Source organism: Pleurodeles waltl, chromosome 1_2, assembly GCF_031143425.1.
Source record: "Pleurodeles waltl isolate 20211129_DDA chromosome 1_2, aPleWal1.hap1.20221129, whole genome shotgun sequence".
Lineage (NCBI taxonomy): Eukaryota > Metazoa > Chordata > Amphibia > Caudata > Salamandridae > Pleurodeles > Pleurodeles waltl.
In genome coordinates, this window is record NC_090437.1 from 51,465,114 (window position 1) to 51,484,100 (window position 18,987).

Consider the following 18,987-nt stretch of genomic DNA (forward strand, 5'->3'; position numbering starts at 1 on the left):
TAATAACTTTATGGTCACCTCCTTTACTTCAGTGAAGTAGAGATCTGGAGGAAGGAGAGGCTACAGTTTTTCTTCCATCACTAAAAACAAAATCACAAACCTCAAACATACATTAGGAAATCTCAACAAGTGTACAAAGAAACAGAAATCTAACTGCGCAAGAGAACACCCATAAAGCAAAAAAGTTCTGCCAGCACCACTGTTGGTTGGGAGCCGTTTGTGGTGATGCTGTGTACTCATGGTAGTCTGTCACTGAAGCAGGGTTGGTCCAGAGCTCAGCCACTGCATTTGTTAGATGAGTGGTTACTACCACATGCATTATTCAGGGGACTTATGACCAGTGAAGTGAGTGGTGAATGGGCCCACCCTTCAGGGGGATGGTGAGAGGCAGACAGTAGGATGGGCGAAAAGTTGGAGTCTGGTGGGCACTCAACCTATCAGCACTCTGCAATCAGAGTCCAGTGCAAGGCCACCCTGAGACATCAAATATAACTGGGTATAATCCTTCGCACATACCCTTCTTGGTATTTTTTGTTGTTTATGTTTTAAGACTTTTCTTGCCGTTGCTAATGCCAATTGATGGCTCACTGCCCACTTGCTGGTTGTGCACAGTCTTGTGCCTTTGTAGGCTTACTTAGTTTTATGCCACCAACTTGCAGAGGCACCTTTCAAAATGAGGTGGCGTGCACCTATCTTGCTCCATTCAAGTGTGTCATGGTGCAAAAGATGTGAAGGCTATGTACAATTATATTAACAACATTGTAATATTCTTTCGTTCTCTTTTTAGTACAAAATGATGTATGGTAAAACAAAATGTTGATAAAGAGAAAATAAAACTCTATTGAAAGTGCTGTATGATATTTCACAGTGTTGAGAACATATTCTATATACCTCTAGGTGTAATGTGAAATTCTGTCAATGAATTGGTCAATCAGAAATCTAAGAAATTTAATGAATGTGTATGTGCAGTTTCACTTTCTTAGTATTCCTTATTGTCCCTATGTAAACCACTATATATTCATTTCGTGTATTCGGACAATCTAAGTATTTTATTTGAATAATTTTTCTTCTTTTTATTTGAAGGCTATAGATGGGAGAGACAGTTAGTATTCAGAAGCAAACTAACTATGCACACAGCATTTGATCGTAAAGATAATGCTCATCCAGCAGAGATAACGGCACTGGGAATCTCAAAGTGAGTATTGTGGAGATGGAAGATGTTCAGTGGATGTGTTATAACATTTTGCATGTGATCAAATAATTAACTCTGAAAAACTATCATCTCAGATTTCTTTCTGGTTATTACCGAGGTTCAGTAGTTCTGGCTCAGTGAGTGCTGTTATGGATTCTGTGAAAAGGCACAGTGCACCTGGGTGTAAAAGCATTGTCATTCAGAGCTGAGCTATCTTGCCCACCGTGCTCATTTTGTAGGACGTTGACGTCTTTTATTGGCTTTTAGTTTACTATCTCCACCCCTTGAGGCTGATTTGCAGGTTTATTCCACTGGCCCACTGAGGAAATCCTAGTAAAATTATTCAAAGAATTCCACATTCTAAGTGAAGTAATGAGAAGATCTTTTGTGAGTGGAGTAAAGATTCACAAAAGCAATTAACAAGAGAACAACGTGGCAGACGATCATGAGTTATGTCCTGTGTTGTGTATGTTCATACACATAACTGGTACTTTTATGTTTTTGAGTCCGAATCATAACTTTTCAGTGAATAAAATATCTAAATGTATAATATATGTATGTATATATATATATATATATATCTATATAAATAGATGGAGTCAATGCCCATGCGCAATGGAGTCAAAATGGGAGGAGTCCCTCGGTCTCGTGACTCGAAAAGACTTCTTCGAAGAAAAACAACTTGTAACACTCCGAGCCCAACACCAGATGGCGGGATGTGCACAGCATGTGAATCTGCAGCGACCAATGCCACGAACAGATGTACACTGGGTAAGTGACATTTTCCATATATATATATATATATATATATATATATATATATATGTTCGATGGCATGTGTGGCTGCAGATACACATGCTGTGCATATCCCGCCATCTAGTGTTGGGCTCGGAGTGTTACAAGTTGTTTTTCTTCGAAGAAGTCTTTTCGAGTCACGAGATCGAGGGACTCCTCCCCTTTCGGCTCCATTGCGCATGGGCGTCGACTCCATCTTAGATTGTTTTCTTTCCGCCATCAGGTTCGGACGTGTTCCTCTTCGCTCCGTGTTTCGGTTCGGAACGTTAGTTAAATCTCAGAAAATTTGACGGTATTGTTTGCGTTCGGTATCGGGTTAGTTATAGTAGATCGACACCGAATAAAAGAAAAGCTCCGGTAGCCCTTCGGGGCTTCTATCCCTCGGCGGGCCCGGTCGGCCCGACCGCGTGCGTCTCCAAAGCTCATGGAACGGACCCCATTCCGCTTCTGCCCCGAATGCCACAATAAGTATCCTTACACAGATCAGCATTTGGTCTGTAATTTGTGTTTGTCCCCCAAACACAAAGAGGATACTTGCGAGGCCTGTCAGGCATTTCGGTTGAAGAAGACGCTACGGGACCGGAGAGCTCAAAGGCTTCAAATGGCATCGGCGCCGTCAGGACACCACGACGTCGAGGAAGAGGAGACTTTCTCCATTGCCGACTCGGACGAGGCCGAAAGTGAGCAGCCGGCGAAAACCGTGAGTAAACGTTCCCCGGCCAAAACTCACGCCAAAATCATGAAGGCCCAGGGGACGCCACCGCCGGCAGGCCATGGCTTAACCCGTAAACTCGGTGACCAACCATCGGCACCGAAAAAGGGCACACACGTGTCAAAGACATCCGACTCCGGTCGAGATACCGGCATAGAGTATACTCGGCACCAAGATACTGGCTCCGACCAAACTCGACACCGAGATACCGGCTCAGAGCAAAGTCGGCACCGAGAGATCGGCACCCCGAAACCGAAAAAGGTGGCTTCGGAGCAGAAAAAGACTGTGGAAAAGGTTTTGGTGCCGAAACACCCAGCATCGGAGCCGAAACAAAGTTCTTATTCCGAAGAACAAGGCCTTTCAGCACAACTACAAGGCCATGAATTTGGACAAGAATTAGAGATGGGGAGCCAGACTATACACAAAGAAGGCTCCATATTCAGAAAGATACAGGGAAAATAAGAACTCTTCCCCCTATTAAAATGAAAAGGAAACTTGCTTTCCAAGACACAGAGAAACAGCCAAAAGCAAAGGTGGCAAAAGAAAAAACTCCACCACGTTTTTCGCCACAACCATCGCCACAGCACTCACTGCAACTGTCACCAATTGCAAAACCCCCTATGATGCAATCTCCAACGCACACAGGGATGACCCAGGATGACCCAGATGCATGGGCTCTATATGATGCACCAGTATCTGACAATAGTCCAGACTGCTACCCAGCAAGACCTTCACCACCTGAAGACAGTACTGCTTACATGCAGGTGGTGTCCAGAGCAGCTACTTTTCACACTGTAGCACTGCATGCTGAACCTATTGAGGATGACTTTTTATTTAATGCTTTGTCGTCAACACAAAGCCAGTACCAGTCTGCTGATGTTACCAGGGATGTTAAAACACGCAAAACAAGTGTTTCAAGACCCCGTCAAATGCAGAGCCATTACACCTAGGGTGGAAAAAAAGTACAAGCCTCCCCCTACGGACCCTGTGTACATCACGCAACAACTAACACCTGACTCAGTGGTAGTAGGCGCAGCACGCAAAAGGGCAAACTCACAGACTTCTGGGGATGCACCACCACCCGAAAAAGAAAGTCGAAAGTTTGATGCAGCGGGGAAAGAGTTGCAGCACAGGCAGCCAATCAATGGCGTATTGCCAATTCACAGGCTTTATTGGCAAGATATGACAGGGCTCATTGGGATGAAATGTAGCATTTTATTGAACATCTTCCCAAGGAGTTTCAAAAGCGTGCACAGCAAGTGGTGGAGGAGGGCCAAAGTATCTCCAACAACCAGATACGATTGGCAATGGACGCAGCGGACACAGCCGCCAGAACTGTGAATACAGCGGTCACTATTCGGAGACACGCATGGCTCCGCACCTCCGGATTTAAGCCAGAGATCCAACAGGCTGTGCTTAATATGCCTTTTAATGGACAACAGTTGTTTGGGCCGGAAGTGGATACAGCTATAGAGAAGCTAAAAAACGACACTGACACGGCCAAAGCCATGGGCGCGCTCTACTCCCCACAGAACAGAGGCACCTTTAGAAAGCCACACTTTAGAGGGGGGTTTTGAGCCCAAAGCACAGAACCCTCAACCTCACAAGCCAGACCCACATACCAGGGCCAGTATCAAAGAGGAGGCTTTCGGGGACAATATAGAGGTGAACAGTTCCCTAAAACCAGAGGGAAATTCCAAAGACCCCACAAACTAAACAGTGACTTCAATGTCACAAATCCCCAACACATAACACCATTGGGGGGGAGACTCACAGATTATTACAAAAATTGGGAAGAAATAACTACAGACTCATGGGTCCTAGCCATTATCCAACATGGTTATTGCATAGAATTCCTACAATTACCACCAAATGTGCCTCCAAAAACACACAACATGTCCAAACAGCACTTGGATCTATTACAACTAGAAGTCCAAGCGTTGTTACAAAAAGAGGCAATAGAACTCGTACCCAACCATCAGAAAGGAACAGGTGTTTATTCCCTGTATTTTCTAATACCCAAAAAGGACAAAACTCTGAGACCCATCTTAGATCTCAGAACACTAAATCTTTACATCAAATCAGATCACTTTCACATGGTAACAGTTCAAGACGTGATCCCCTTGCTCAAACAACAAGACTACATGTCAACATTAGATCTAAAGGATGCGTACTTCCATATACCCATACATCCTTCACACAGGAAATACTTGAGGTTTGTAATCCAAGGAGTACATTAGCAATTCAAAGTGTTACCATTCGGAATAACAACAGCACCAAGGGTATTTACAAAATGCCTTGCAGTAGTAGCGGCACATATCAGAAGACAGCACATATACGTATTCCCGTATCTAGACGATTGGTTAAAAAAGACCAACACTCAGAAACAGTGTCTTCAACACAAAAAATACGTCATAGAAACCCTTCACAAATTAGGGTTCTCAATAAACTACCTAAAATCACACTTACAACCGTGTCAAATACAACAATACTTAGGAGCAACTTTCGACACAAAAAAAGGGATTGCCACTCCAAGTCCACAAAGGGTACAAGCATTCCAAAATGTAATACAATGCACCCAAACCAACAATTTCAAGTAAAATTTGTGATGAAACTTCTAGGCATGATGTCTTCATGCATAGCCATTGTCCCAAACGCAAGATTACACATGCGGCCCTTACAACAGTGCCTAGCAATACAATGGACACAAGCACAGGGTCAACTTCAGGATCTAGTGTTGATAGACCACCAAACACACACCTCGCTTCAATGGTGGAATCCTATCAATTTAAACCAAGGGCGGCCATTCCGAGACCCAGTGCCTCAATACGTGATCACAACAGATGCTTCCATGGTAGGGTGGGGAGCACACCTCAACCAACACAGCATCCAGGGACATTGGGACACTCCGCAAAAACAACTTCATATAAATCAACTAGAACTACTAGCAGTGTTTCTAGCATTAAAAGCATTTCAACCACTAATAGCCCACAAACACTTGTCAAAACAGACAACATGACAACAATGTATTACCTAAGCAAACAGGGAGGGACACACTCAACACAGTTGTCTCTCTTAGCACAAAAGATTTGGCATTGGGCGATTCACAATCACATTCGCCTAATAGCGCAATACATACCAGGAATTCAAAACCAGTTAGCCGACAATCTCAGTCAAGATCACCAACAGATCCACGAAGGGGAAATTCATCCACAGATACTACAAACCCACTTCCAAAACTGGGGAACACCGCAAATAGACCTATTCGCAACAAAACGCAAAATGCCTAAACTTCGCATCCAGGTACCCACAACCTCACTCCAAGGGCAATGCGTTATGGATGAGTTGGTCAGGGATATTTGCTTACGCTTTTCCCCCCTCTCCCACTCCTTCCGTATCTAGTAAACAAATTGAGTCAAAACAAACTCAAACTAATACTAATAGCACCAACTTGGGCACGACAACCTTGGTACACAACACTACTAGACCTGTCAGTAGTGCCTCATATCAAACTACCAAACAGACCAGATCTGTTAACTCAACACAAACAACAGCTCAGACATCCGAATCCAGCATCGCTCAATCTAGCAATCTGGCCCCTAGGTCTTAGAATTCGGACATGTAGACCTTACACAAGAATGTATGGAGGTCATCAAACAGGCTAGAAAACCTACTACAAGACATTGCTACGCAAATAAATGGAAACGATTTGTTTTTTACTGTCATAATAATCAAATTCAACCATTACACGCGTCCGCGAAAAACATTGTAAGCTACTTACTACACTTACAAAAGTCTAAGTTAGCTTTTTCATCCATTAAAATACATCTCACAGCAATTTCTGCCTATCTGCAAATTACACATTCAACTTCACTATTTAGAATCCCAGTCATAAAAGCATTTAAGGAGGGTCTAAAAAGGATCATTCCACCAAGAACACCACCAGTTCCTTCGTGGAACCTCAATATTGTATTAACACGACTCATGGGTCCACCATTTGAACCCATGCACTCTTGTGAGATGCAATACTTAACCTGGAAAGTAGCCTTCCTAATAGCTATCACATCTCTCAGAAGAGTAAGTGAAATACAAGCCTTTACGATACAGGAGCCCTTTATACAAATACACAAACATAAAGTGGTTCTGCGCACAAATCCCAAATTTTTGCCAAAGGTTATATCACTGTTCCACTTAAATCAAACGGTAGAACTCCCAGTGTTCTTTCCAGAACCAGACTCTGTAGCTGAAAGAGCATTACATACATTAGACATAAAAAGAGCACTAATGTATTACATTGATAGAACCAAACAAATTCACAAAACAAAACAATTGTTTGTAGCTTTCCAAAAACCTCATGCAGGGAATCCAATATCCAAACAAGGCATTGCCAGATGGATAGTTAAGTGTATTCAAACCTATTATGTTAAAGCAAAGAGAGAAATGCCTATTACACCAAAGGCACACTCCACTAGGAAGAAAGGTGCCACCATGGCCTTTCTAGGAAATCTACCAATGACAGAAATCTGTAAGGCAGCCACATGGTCTACGCCTCATACATTCACTAAACATTACTGTGTGGATGTGTAAACAACACAACAAGCCACAGTAGGACAGGCAGTATTACGAACATTATTTCAAACAACTTCAACTCCTACAGGCTAAACCACCGCTTTTGGGGCGATAACTGCTTACTAGTCTATGCACAGCATGTGTATCTGCAGCTACACATGTCATCGAACAGAAAATGTCACTTACCCAGTGTACATCTGTTCGTGGCATGAGACGCTGCAGATTCACATGCGCCCTCCCACCTCCCCGGGAGCCTGTAGCCGTTATAAGTTGATAAAAAGAAACTTGTACATTTGTAAACTTGTAAATATAACACTTTTAATCACATTATGTACATACATACTCCATTGCATGGGCACTATTACTATATACACAACTCCTACCTCACCCTCTGCGGGGAAAACAATCTAAGATGGAGTCGACGCCCATGCGCAATGGAGCCGAAAGGGGAGGAGTCCCACGATCTCGTCACTCGAAAAGACTTCTTCGAAGAAAAACAACTTGTAACACTCCGAGCCCAACACTAGATGGCGGGATATGCACAGCATGTGAATCTGCAGCGTCTCATGCCACAGATGTACACTGGGTAAGTGACATTTTCCATATATAATTTGTACAGCTATATAGATTTTATTTTACAAAACGTACTATTCAAGGTGTAAAGTGAAGGTATTTCTTATTAAATACCTGCCAGTATAAAGGTACTCTGGATGTACCTAGTCTGACATTGCAAAATCACGAATAGGAAATCAACACTAAGGGTTATCAAGATTACTTACACCGCTGGAGAAAATCATTGGTTGACCTGACCTTTTTGCCACGCACAAGAACACTATATGCCAAAGCTTCTCTTCCAGAAGATGTGTAATATTGAAGATGCATCAAGAACCCATAAGGCTAATTTTGATAACCTTCTTATGTGTGAGTGAGCCCTGGTACTGACTGCTGCTGAAAATATCCATGCAACCTCAGGAAAAACCACCTTTGTGCCCAGACCTCCTCACATAGCATTGGTGTCATCTGCAGCATGCCAAACTCAGTATTGCGATTTAGAATCTTAGGTTATCATTATGACAATGGTGGCCAGCTGATCACCATGCCGGCGATGGCTGTAGGTCCGTCGCCAGACTGGCAGTGAAGACCGCCAATTTATGACCATGGCGCTGATCCCTCCCATAGACAGTTAAAGTACCACCCGAACCTCCAGTGCGGTCTGTCCACTGACCACGGCAGTTGCCATCTTCAGGCTGGCGGAACACCACACCCAGCCCACCATATTATGACATAGCAGACTTCCAGGATTTCTGGGGCGGGAACACCGCCACCAAAACCCTGGCGGAAACAAATCATATGAAAGAGACAGTCACCTCCAGGATCACTGAGGAGTCTGCAGCCGCTATGGAACCCGAACTGGAAGTCCTGCTGATGCTGTACCACATGATGGCAGTCCAGGAGCCGCATGCCGCTGCGGACAGAGAGTACAGCCGCCTAGCATACGAGAGAGGGAGGGGAGAGTGACACCTCCCCCACACACACAACACACACCATAAACACATACCACACACCGAGAGCTATCTGCAGAGCAATTCAACAACAACATAAGCCAGGAACAAAGAAAGGGAGGACACATACCTTTGGTCCAAGAACTGTAATTCAGTGGGAAGAGCGACCTCAATAGAATAAATGATATATTATATTGTATTGTATTGTATTATATATCCATCCTTCCACTGGCCAGTCCAGTGTTAGTGAAAAGCCACAGAGCAACGTCCAAGGCCCAACTTGACTTCTGACAGCCCAAGCCACTCCGCTGGGCAGGGGCATCATGCTGATGGTAGGCAGGCACCTCAGTGGGGAGGGGGGAGATTCCTTAGACTTGGGTTTGGGAGGGGGGCGGAGGTAGTGGCTTGGGGTGGGGGGCCCGGAGTGCCACTCTTGTGCCCCTTAGTGGCAAGTGTAGCTTTAGGGGGAGGGACATGAGTGGACTGGGAGCTGGAGGTACTCGGCTGGGGTGAGGGAGCTTCCTCTTAGGGGCAGGACGGTGGGAGGAGGGAAGAGGTCAAGGTGGGAAAGGAAACGTTTCTAAGGGCCGGTTGTGGGTGGAGTTAGAGGGAGTGGTTGTAGGAGGAGTAGGTGTGCTGGACTGGGTTGCAGGTGCATGTACAGTGTGCGTGTGTGAGGTGGATGGCTGTTGCATGTCAGATTGGGAGTGTTTGTGTCTTTGGAGGGGGCAGACAGGGTGGGAGAGGACAAACGGAGGACGTGTGTATGTATGTTGTGGTGGTGTCTGCTAGTGAGGTGGGTGTGCTGCATGAGGTGGTGGTGGTGGTGGTGGTGGTGGTGACTGCGCATGTGGTGTATAGGGTGCTATTCTGCGTGTCTGCTGTTGTGGTGACTGGGCAAGGCTGTACAGGTGGCAGGATCTGGGACTGAAGATGCAGTGTTTGCAGGTGTGAGTGTTGATGTGACTGTGAGGGAGGAGGAGGAGGGGGAGGTAGTGGCTGTTGTATGTGCTTCTGTGTGTTGGCTGTGTGTGTGCTTGTTGAGTGAAGTGTGATGTCTGTGCTTGTCTGTGTGAGTCCTGTCTGTTGTCTTGGGTGCATGCTGGTCTGATTGTGTGCGTGGGATGGGTGGGGGTAGAGGGCTTTGGGACTGGGAACAGATAGTTGGAGGAAGGACGGAATAACCACAGATACTGGCTGCCATCAAAGAGGAGGCCAGAGCCTGAAACGATCTCTGTAGGGCAGACAAGTCACCATGAATGCCCTCCAGGTAGGCATTACATTTCTGCATCTGAGGTGCCATCCGCTGCATGGCATCCAATATGGTTGACTGCCTTACAGAGATGGATCTCAGGAGGTCAATAGCCTCCTCAGTGAGGGCAGCAGGGCTGACTGGGGCAGAACCTGAGGTGCCTGGGGGGAAGGAGACGCCCATCTCCCTGGGTGAGCGGGCACAGGTAACTGGGTGGGGGCCTACTTGGAGGGCGGTGCTGGTACGGGGGTGGTGGAAGATGTTGTGGCTGGTGTGGTCCCAGAGGGGTCCGCCACCACCAGGGAGCTTCCATCGGAGGAGGAATCAGAGTCAGATGTTGTGGCTCCTGTCTTCCCCGTGGTGCTTCCCTCGCCCTCCAACCCACTGGTCCCCTCAGTGCTGGTGGACTCTGCCTCCTGGGTCCCGTGGGCTGCAGCTGCCCCACTCGCCGGTGCCCCTGCTCCTTTGCCAGATGATGCTAATGCACACAAGGACAGTATGAGAAAAGGAGAGAGGTAGGGGAGAAAGAAAGAGAGCACAGGGTCAATTACAGCAACAACAACACATGTGGCATACACATCACAGTCACTTATTGGGATTAACACTGTGCAGTATGAATCACAATGACAAACAACTACCTGGGAACAACAGCAGAAATTAACCCAAACGCTACCATCTCCACACCTACTCGGACTCACTAAGCCGTGTCTGCCATGGTATGCCAGCTACTTGCCATTACCAAATATACATACCACCCTACATTGCTAAACAGGACTCCACAAGATTAGCTAATCCGGCATATTGGGGCATCCACTGACTAGAATCTTGCACCCAAACACCATGGCAAGCAACAAAAAAGAATACCACACAGTGTGTACTCACCCCCTTGTGGCTGCTGTGCTGCCCTCAAGCGCTCATCTAACTCAGGTTTGACCACTTCCAGTATGTGGGCCATTAGGGGGATCAGGGTCCGACGGGCACCCCTCTGTCCTTAGGAGGTCGTCCCCAGCTGGGCCTCTACCAGCGTCTCAGGTCCTCCCATCCTTTCCTGCAGAGGGTGCTCCGCCGGCTATCGACCCCTAGTGTCCGCACGTCCTTGGTGATGGCACGCCACAACCCTTTCTTCTGATGGGCGCCAACCTGCATAGGGAACACAGACAAATGGACACCATGAACTCAACACTCCATTCTGTAACACAAATGGCTTACATACTGCATAGATCTCACATCAAGCCCACACGTGACCCGTACATGCAGCAAAAATACACTCCCTAAATGACACACTGCCAGCACACACATACATCTTCAATACAGCCATGTTGCATCCAACCTACCGATAAGATACTCACCTGCTGGTCTGAAGGCTCATGCAACTGCCCATACAAGGGTAGGACCCCATCCACAAGCTTCTCCAACTCCTCTGATATGAAGGCTGGGGCCCTTTCCCCTATTGCACGGCCATCGCGGGTTCCAGACACAGGACGCAGCAGCACATGCAGTGGAGGTGTTGATCTGTAGAGAGTCAGGAATTGAGTAAAGTAGGACAGAGAAAATGGTGGTCACGCCCGGGGCGGTGAACACCATCACCGCCAGTTTTGATCATCATTGGTTCCTGTGCTCCATACACCTCCATGTGAACCAATGAGTTGCACAGCGGTGAAGACCACCTTCCGCCATGATGCCAAACGTCGGCGGAGGGAGGTCACTTCCACGTATTCCTGCATACAAGACAGGCGGTTGTCAATTCCTTATACTGGTACTCATGGCAGACAATTTAATGTGTGTCATAGGTACCAACAATTCCAGTCTGCTACATACATATATGCTCTGCGTACTGTTATATTGTGTGTCCATACTTCCTGTAGTAACACACATCTCATATTTGGTTTACCTAGATAGCTACCTCTGCGGAGGAGGAGAAGGAGGAGGCAAGCACCCGTGCACAGACCCCTAGTGGACTTGGCTACACTGGAGGAATGCCACATCATTATGACCCATCGTCCGGACCGGGCCACAATTACTGAACTGTGTCAACAATTGGAGCCAGATCTGATTCCTGCTATCCGTAGCACTGCAGCAGTACCCCCTGCAGTACAGGTACTGTCAGTGCTCCACTTCCTGGCAAGTGGTCCCTTCCAGGACTGTTGGCTTCGCTGCAGGAATGTCACAGCCAATGTTTTCGAATGTGTTTGAAAGAGTTGTGGCTGCCTTGCTAAAACACATGAGCAGCTGCATCTCATTCCCCCAGAGTGAAGATTTGCCCACTGTGAAGGCTGGATTCTACGCCATGAGACACATACCACATGTGATTGGGGCCATTGACGGGACCCATAGTGCCTTGGTTCCTCCCAATACAAATGAGCAGGTCTACAGGAATAGGAATAGGAAGAGTTACCACTCTATAAATGTCCAGATGGTGTGCCTTGCTGATCAGTACATCTCCCATGTCACTGCCAAGTTTCCTGGATCTGTGCATGATGCCTATGTGTTGAGGAATAGCAGCGTCCCACAGGTGATGGCTCGACTACAAAGGCAGAGAGTTTAGCCTATAAGTGAGCTTGAGTCTTCACCCAATGTATGTCCCTGTATGCCACCTGAAGTTGTACTCTGTGCCATTGTACGGAGTAATGTGTGTCCCTCACTACTTCCAGGTGACTGCGGCTACTCAAACCTGTCCTGGCTGTTGACACCAGTGAGGAATCCGAGGACAGGGCAGAAATTCAGTACAGTGAAGCACATGGGTGTACTAGGAGGGTTATTGAACGTACATTTGGGCTACTGAAAGCCAGGTTCCAGTGCCTCCATGTAACTGGTGGATCCCTATTCTACGCCCCTAAGAAGGTCTGCCAGATAGTGGCGGTTTGCTACATGCTGCACAATCTGGCACTCAGACGTCATGCTCCCTACCTGCAGAATGAGGGGTGATACAATGCACCTGTGGCAGCAGAGGACACTGAAAACAGTGATAAGGAGGAGGATGTGGACCACAGTACACATATAATACAGCAGTGCTTCCACTGACACTCAGGTAAGACTGTACTTCTGTTCATACCTCCACTATATTTAAGTGCTGTGTGTCTGTTGCGTTGTGCCAAACACTACATTTACTTCTCAATTGACTGTCACTTATGCTTTCCCTTTTTGCAGATGTTGGTGTGGGCACAACTTTGGGATGATTACGGACTGCTTACACACATTTAATGGATGGACAGAACATTTGCACAGTATAATGCAGTTGAAGACATTGCATATTGTTGTATGATAAAGCACAGAAACTTCAGTTGTGTTCAAGGGTGTTTATTGAAGTGACAAAAAAGTTTGGAGAGTGCAATAGAGTGGGGTGATGGTGGACGTAAACTTCAGTGTAGTGGCCCAGTTGGTTTGTTGCACAGGACCAGTATCCATGGGGCCATAGGAAAAGGAGCAATTGCAGTCCAAAGTGAACAAGATGTCTCAGTGGCACACAAGGGAGACATTCAGGAGGGGCTCATTTCCTGGTAGTGGTTTGGGTCTTGGTAATAGTCTCTGGTGTCTGTCTGGGTCACAGAGAACGTTTGCAGGGTGGTTTACCTTCTGCAGGGGGACGGGTGCTGGTGGCCTGTGAGTGATGTGGCAGTTCTTCCTGTCGACTAGCTGCTGCAGATGTTGTTGGCTGGTGAGTAGACTGGCTAGTGGAAGATGCCCACTGGTGTGCTGTGTACTCCTGCATCGTGCTGGCCATGTCACCCAGCACCCTTGCAATGGTGGCCATGTTGGCATTTAAGGCCTGCAATTGCTGCATGACCCCCTGCAGCCGCTGGTTCTCCTGCAAGATGGTAATCACCTGGCCCATCCTGTTCTGGAATTGTCGGTAGACCCCCATGACCTGTGTGAGTGCCTCCTGGGCAGTTGGTTCCCTGGGTGGGCCCCCCTCTGGCATACAGCTAACCTCCCACTGGGCCTGGGTCCCTGTGCCTGTGTCCCCTGAATGGTGTGCCCAATCCCACTTAAACCAGGGCCTTCCTCGTCTTGCCTGTGCGGTGTCGACTCAGGTCCCTGCACAGGTGGGCACACAAGTGATCGACTTGTGCTGGGGACAGAGGTTTGGGGACGATGGGTGGCTTCTGTGGTGTTGGATTGGGGGAGGGGGGGCCTGCAGTGGACTGGGTGTGGGATATGGAAGCCGACTCACCAGTGGTGCCAGATGGGCCAGGGATATCATCCAGATCGGGACATCCAAAGTTGCTGTCATCACAGAGGGCATCGTCTGGTGGGGGACTGGGTTTTTGTGGCACATGCTCGCCAATGACATTGGCTGGGGTACCTGTGGACATGTGAAAGATTTGTTATAGTCATTGTCTGTCACATATTCAGCATTTCTGGCTTTCCCTATGGGCTGGGTGTTGTCCTCTCACCTTTGGTTAGTGTATGTTGGTGGATTGTGGGATTGGTAGTACTATATGCTGCCCATGCATTACTGTTACGTGTGCGTGCAGAGCTGGGAGGGGTGTGCTTGCAGTGGGTAGGTCATGCAGGGGTACACAAGTGAGGGTGGTTATGGGGGTGGTTCACTGTTTGGGATGGAGTGGGGTGAAGGGAGTGAGGGGGGTGACATTCGTGCAGGTATCTGTGGTGTTAGGGCAGTAATGGTGACTTACCAGTGTCTAGCCCTCCAGTGAGGCCCTCAGGATGCAGGATTGCCAAGAATTTCTCCTCCTGTGCTGTCAACTGTGGGGGAGGAGGTGGGGGTCCACCGACAGTCTTCATAATGGCAACTTGTTGCCTGGAGGCCACTGCACGCACCTTCCCCCGTAGGTCGTTCCACCTCTTGCGAATGTCGTCCCTTGTGCATGGATATGTTCCCACAGAGTTCACCCTGTCCAAGATCCTTCGCCATAGCTCCATCTTCCTGGCAATGGATATCTGCTGGACCTGTGCACTGAACAGCTGTGGCTCTACCCTGACTATTTCCTCCACCATCACTCGCAACTGGGATTCTTCTGTGGAGACATGACTATTGTGTGGTGGATGCAGTGTGTGTGTTGTGCAGAGAGTGATGGGTGGTGAGGTATGGTATGTGGTATGTGGTGTGTGGTGTGTGAAAGGTGAATAGGTGGCTCTGGTTTTTGTGTGCAGTTCTTGTATCATATTTGCTGGCAAGGTGAGGCAGTATTTTCGTGTTTGCTAAGAATTGTGGGTAGTGTGGGTATGTGTTTTATAGTGCTGTTGGTGGGTGTCTACAGTGTGTGTATATGTGTCAGGTGTGTGTTTTTCAAACTGGCCAATGTTGGCTTCTGTTAGCGTTGGGTGCACAATTCTACCACAGCGGTAGGCACCGCCAATGGCTGACCGCCGTTGAGTGTCCGTTGTGGTGATTCGTGGTCCATAATTTGGAGGGCGGTGTATTGCTGGCGTAGCTGGGAGGGTGGTAGATCCGACAGTTTTTCGCCTCCTTTGGGTCTGGCAGAATTGTTGTTGTGGCTGGTTTCTGTCGGTTTTGTATTTGTGTGCCATAATCTGGCAAGTGGATTTCCGCCTCTGCGGCAGTCTGTTGGCAGCCATCACCACGGCATTCTTTGGAAAAGATCACCAATGTCATAATGACCACCTTAGTGTTTGTGTAGCTTCATCTTCCGGAAGCATGCATGTACATTCTGAAGAAGGCCTGCATGCCCACCACAAGGGCCTGCTTACAATGTCAAATGGAATAGATAGACCCGCAACTTCATCTGTCGCCACATGGAGCCCTTAATACAAGTCTTTATGTATTATCTGCTGTACCATTCAAAAAGGTAAGATTCATGCACATTTCCTTAAATGGACATCTAGCTGCAGCTTTGGCAGCTTAGCTGCAAAAAAGTCAACATCAATTTGATATTCAAAATACCTGATGTTAAAGCATTCATAGAAGGCATTAAAAGAGTAATCCCCTCAACTCCACCAGTCCTTCATTGTTGCTCACCTCGGCTTATGGCCCAACCATTTGGGTTGTTACATTCCTACCCACTGCAGTTCCTGTCATGGAAGGTAGCTTTCCTCACTGCAATCACATGGTCTTCTGTCCACACATTCACTAAGCAGTAATGCATGTACATTCTTGCCTGACAAAGTTGGTCAAACTGTGCTCAAAACACTTTTCCAAATGTCTTCCTTTGCTGCTCACAAGCCACCGATTTAGGGGATAGGTACTGTTTTATAGTCTGTGCACAGCATATGCTGCAAATAGAAAGTGTAACTTAACTGTTACAATCTGTTTGCAGCTTTTATAGTACAGTAGATTCACATGTACTATCCTACCTCCCAGGGTGCAAGCTTACAGTTAAAAAAAAAATTCAAACATTGCTTTGTTAATGCATACTCATCCACCAATACACATAGACATCACAGGTGCATATCTCTACACCTACTGAAACTTACCTATGGTGATAAACACAATCTAAGGTCGAGGCTATGCTGTGGTCCTTTGTGGATTTTGGGAGAGGCGCCATGAGTCACCTTTAAACCGGAACCTCTTCTTTGAACAAAAGCAGTGTGCAACGCCCGCGCCCAACACTGTATGTCAGGACTGTGAACAGGATGTGAACTACAGTAAGGTTATTATTTCCTCAATTAAATATTGCATACCGACAAGCATTTGTTGCAAAAGATATTGAGTTTAAGTGCTTTATTCGATGCACCAAATTGGTGCTCGTGATTCGTGTACGAGGCAAACTATGACTAGGACTGTCTTTAGGGCGGTGCGACCGGTGCAGCAATTAGTGGCGCTGACTTAGGTGGAGAGTGGAGGACTGTATTTGAAAATAACTTTTGGTTTAAAAGCATTTGAGCTTCCTTGTGCGTTCAATAGTTTTCAGCCAACAATAAAAATGTTATGATGGCTCAGGTGATTAATGTTCCTACTGGTGAGCAGTGCCGGCCCGTCCTTTAGGGTGGAGGGGCCACACCCCCCCCCCCCCCCCCACACCTTTTGCCCCTCATGAAGAGTGTCTGTCAGGCTGAACAAAGGCCAGCCTGACATGCACTCTTCATTTTCAGCTCAGACAGCCAGGAGTGAGCCATGCGCGATTTGTGCAGACTCCTTGCTGCCTGAGCTGAACTTTGGTGGGCTGAGGAGGTCACAGCTCCTATGGGCGTGACCTCCTCGGCTCAGGAAAGGTGCCTCGAGGCCCTCCCCTGGGTGACGAGGAAAGCGTCACTTATTGACACTCGTTTAAGCCCTGAAGCGCCCAGGGCGAGTGTCAATCAGTGACACTTCGTCACAGGGTGGGGTCAGCAGTCTCACTGACCCCATCCCACTCTGTGATGAGGCTGGGACTGCTGCCTTCCCTCATTGGCTGACCTAGGGTCAGCCAAAGAGGGAAGGCAGCAGTCCCTACCCTCCTGGGACCTGCAGGCTGAAGGCAAGTGTGTGTGTGTGTGTGTGTGTGTGTGTGTGTGTGTGTGTGTGTGTGTATGTGTGTGATCTTTTAAAATGAATGTTTGGTGTATGCGTGCATGTTTGAATGTTATGAGTGTTTATGGATGTGGGTGCGTGCGTGTGTGAAAGAATGACTGTGTGTGATGTTTTAAAATGAATGTTTCGTGCGTGCATGTTTGAATGTTATGAGTGTTGTTAATGGATGTGCGTGCATGCATGTCTGTGTGTGAAAGAATGAGTGTGTGTGTGTGCTTCCCGTCGCCCCCCTCCCTCCTAAAGCTGCCGACCGCCACTGCTGGTGAGAGGTCGACATTTTGTCAAGTGGCAGTTTTGGCTCATCATAAAATATCGTGGAGGGTTAATGTGCCTACTGCGAAGAAGATGTACCATGCAGATCACAGAACTGATTGTGAGTAAACTTTGAGTAGCTCTATTAAAAAATGAAATGTATGTCAGAGAGACTATGGAGATAGGTGCACTTTTGGAGAGTGGTAGTGTGGGAATTAATAAAGAAGGTGGTCATCTGAGGGGCACTGATTTAAAAAAAAATGAAACGCCTATCAGACCGTTTTAAACAGCTGTTCTCATACATTATTTGTAAGAAGTAGTAGTAAGCACACTCCCATCAGTTTTTTCTACTGAGTCGTAATTTGGACGTTCCAGGGAAGCAGTACGTTTTATGAGCCCTGTTGAGAAATAGTGTGTGGATGTTTAATAAATCACTAATACTGGATGTACATTTGCCTATTAGAGAAAACTGTGCTTAATTTAGATTTTTTATGCAGACAGTGCAACAGAAAGTCAATTTCATTCCCATGCACCTCAGGGGAATCAAGTAACTTAACACAGTCCAGGAAGGAAATGTGGGGTGGGACATGCAGGTGAACTTTTAGACCGATTTTTGTACTCTAGGAAACAGCCTATTAATTATGGCCCTGACAGAGCGCCATTGGCATGAATTCCTGATTCTTAATCCAGGTATTCATTGCTTTAACATGATAACGGCGGAAAACAATTGATATTTCCCACAGTTGCTACTTCATAGGTGGAACCACTCTCTTCTTCTGCCAGGCCCGGGGTCTCTACTGATCTGCAGTAATAGGATGAAACATGCTGCACTTACGTGCTGCTGACTCTCTGCTCTCTCTCTGCTCTCATTGTGAGAACAATGATTACTGCGTTGGGCAGGGAGGGAATACGCACAAGGTGTATGTTTTTGTATGGCGGGAAAAAGTGAGGGAAGGGAATGCACAGATTGTGGTGTGGGAGAGCGGCACGACACCAGGTATGGAATATTTTGGAGATGGGGGTGGCGGTACACAGTGTAATATATATATATATTTTTTTATTTTATTTTTTTAACGTTTCAGTAGTAACCTAATGCCAAGGGTGGTTGGGTCCGGCGGCAAGTATTGCTCCCTCATGACTCCTACCTCAGCAGTGCTCATGTGAGCAACGGAAAAGTGTTGGAGAGCCATATATAACATATAAACATCATATGCAGCTTGAACCTCGCTCCTGTAGCCTACTTGATGCTGCTCAGAAAATAGCTTCCTTATTTATAGTTAC

At 47.0% G+C, this 18,987-nt stretch overlaps 1 protein-coding gene across 3 annotated transcripts in view; it reads left to right on the forward strand.

The window, feature by feature from the left end:
- Window positions 1-18,987, forward strand: part of WDFY3 (WD repeat and FYVE domain containing 3) — a 1,200,521-nt gene that overhangs the window by 1,120,082 nt on the left and 61,452 nt on the right. For all 3 annotated transcript variants that reach the window (XM_069236246.1, XM_069236255.1, XM_069236264.1), the window contains one exon: window positions 1,084-1,195. In XM_069236246.1, coding sequence (XP_069092347.1) covers window positions 1,084-1,195 — 112 coding nt within the window. The remainder of the gene's footprint in view (window positions 1-1,083; window positions 1,196-18,987) is intronic.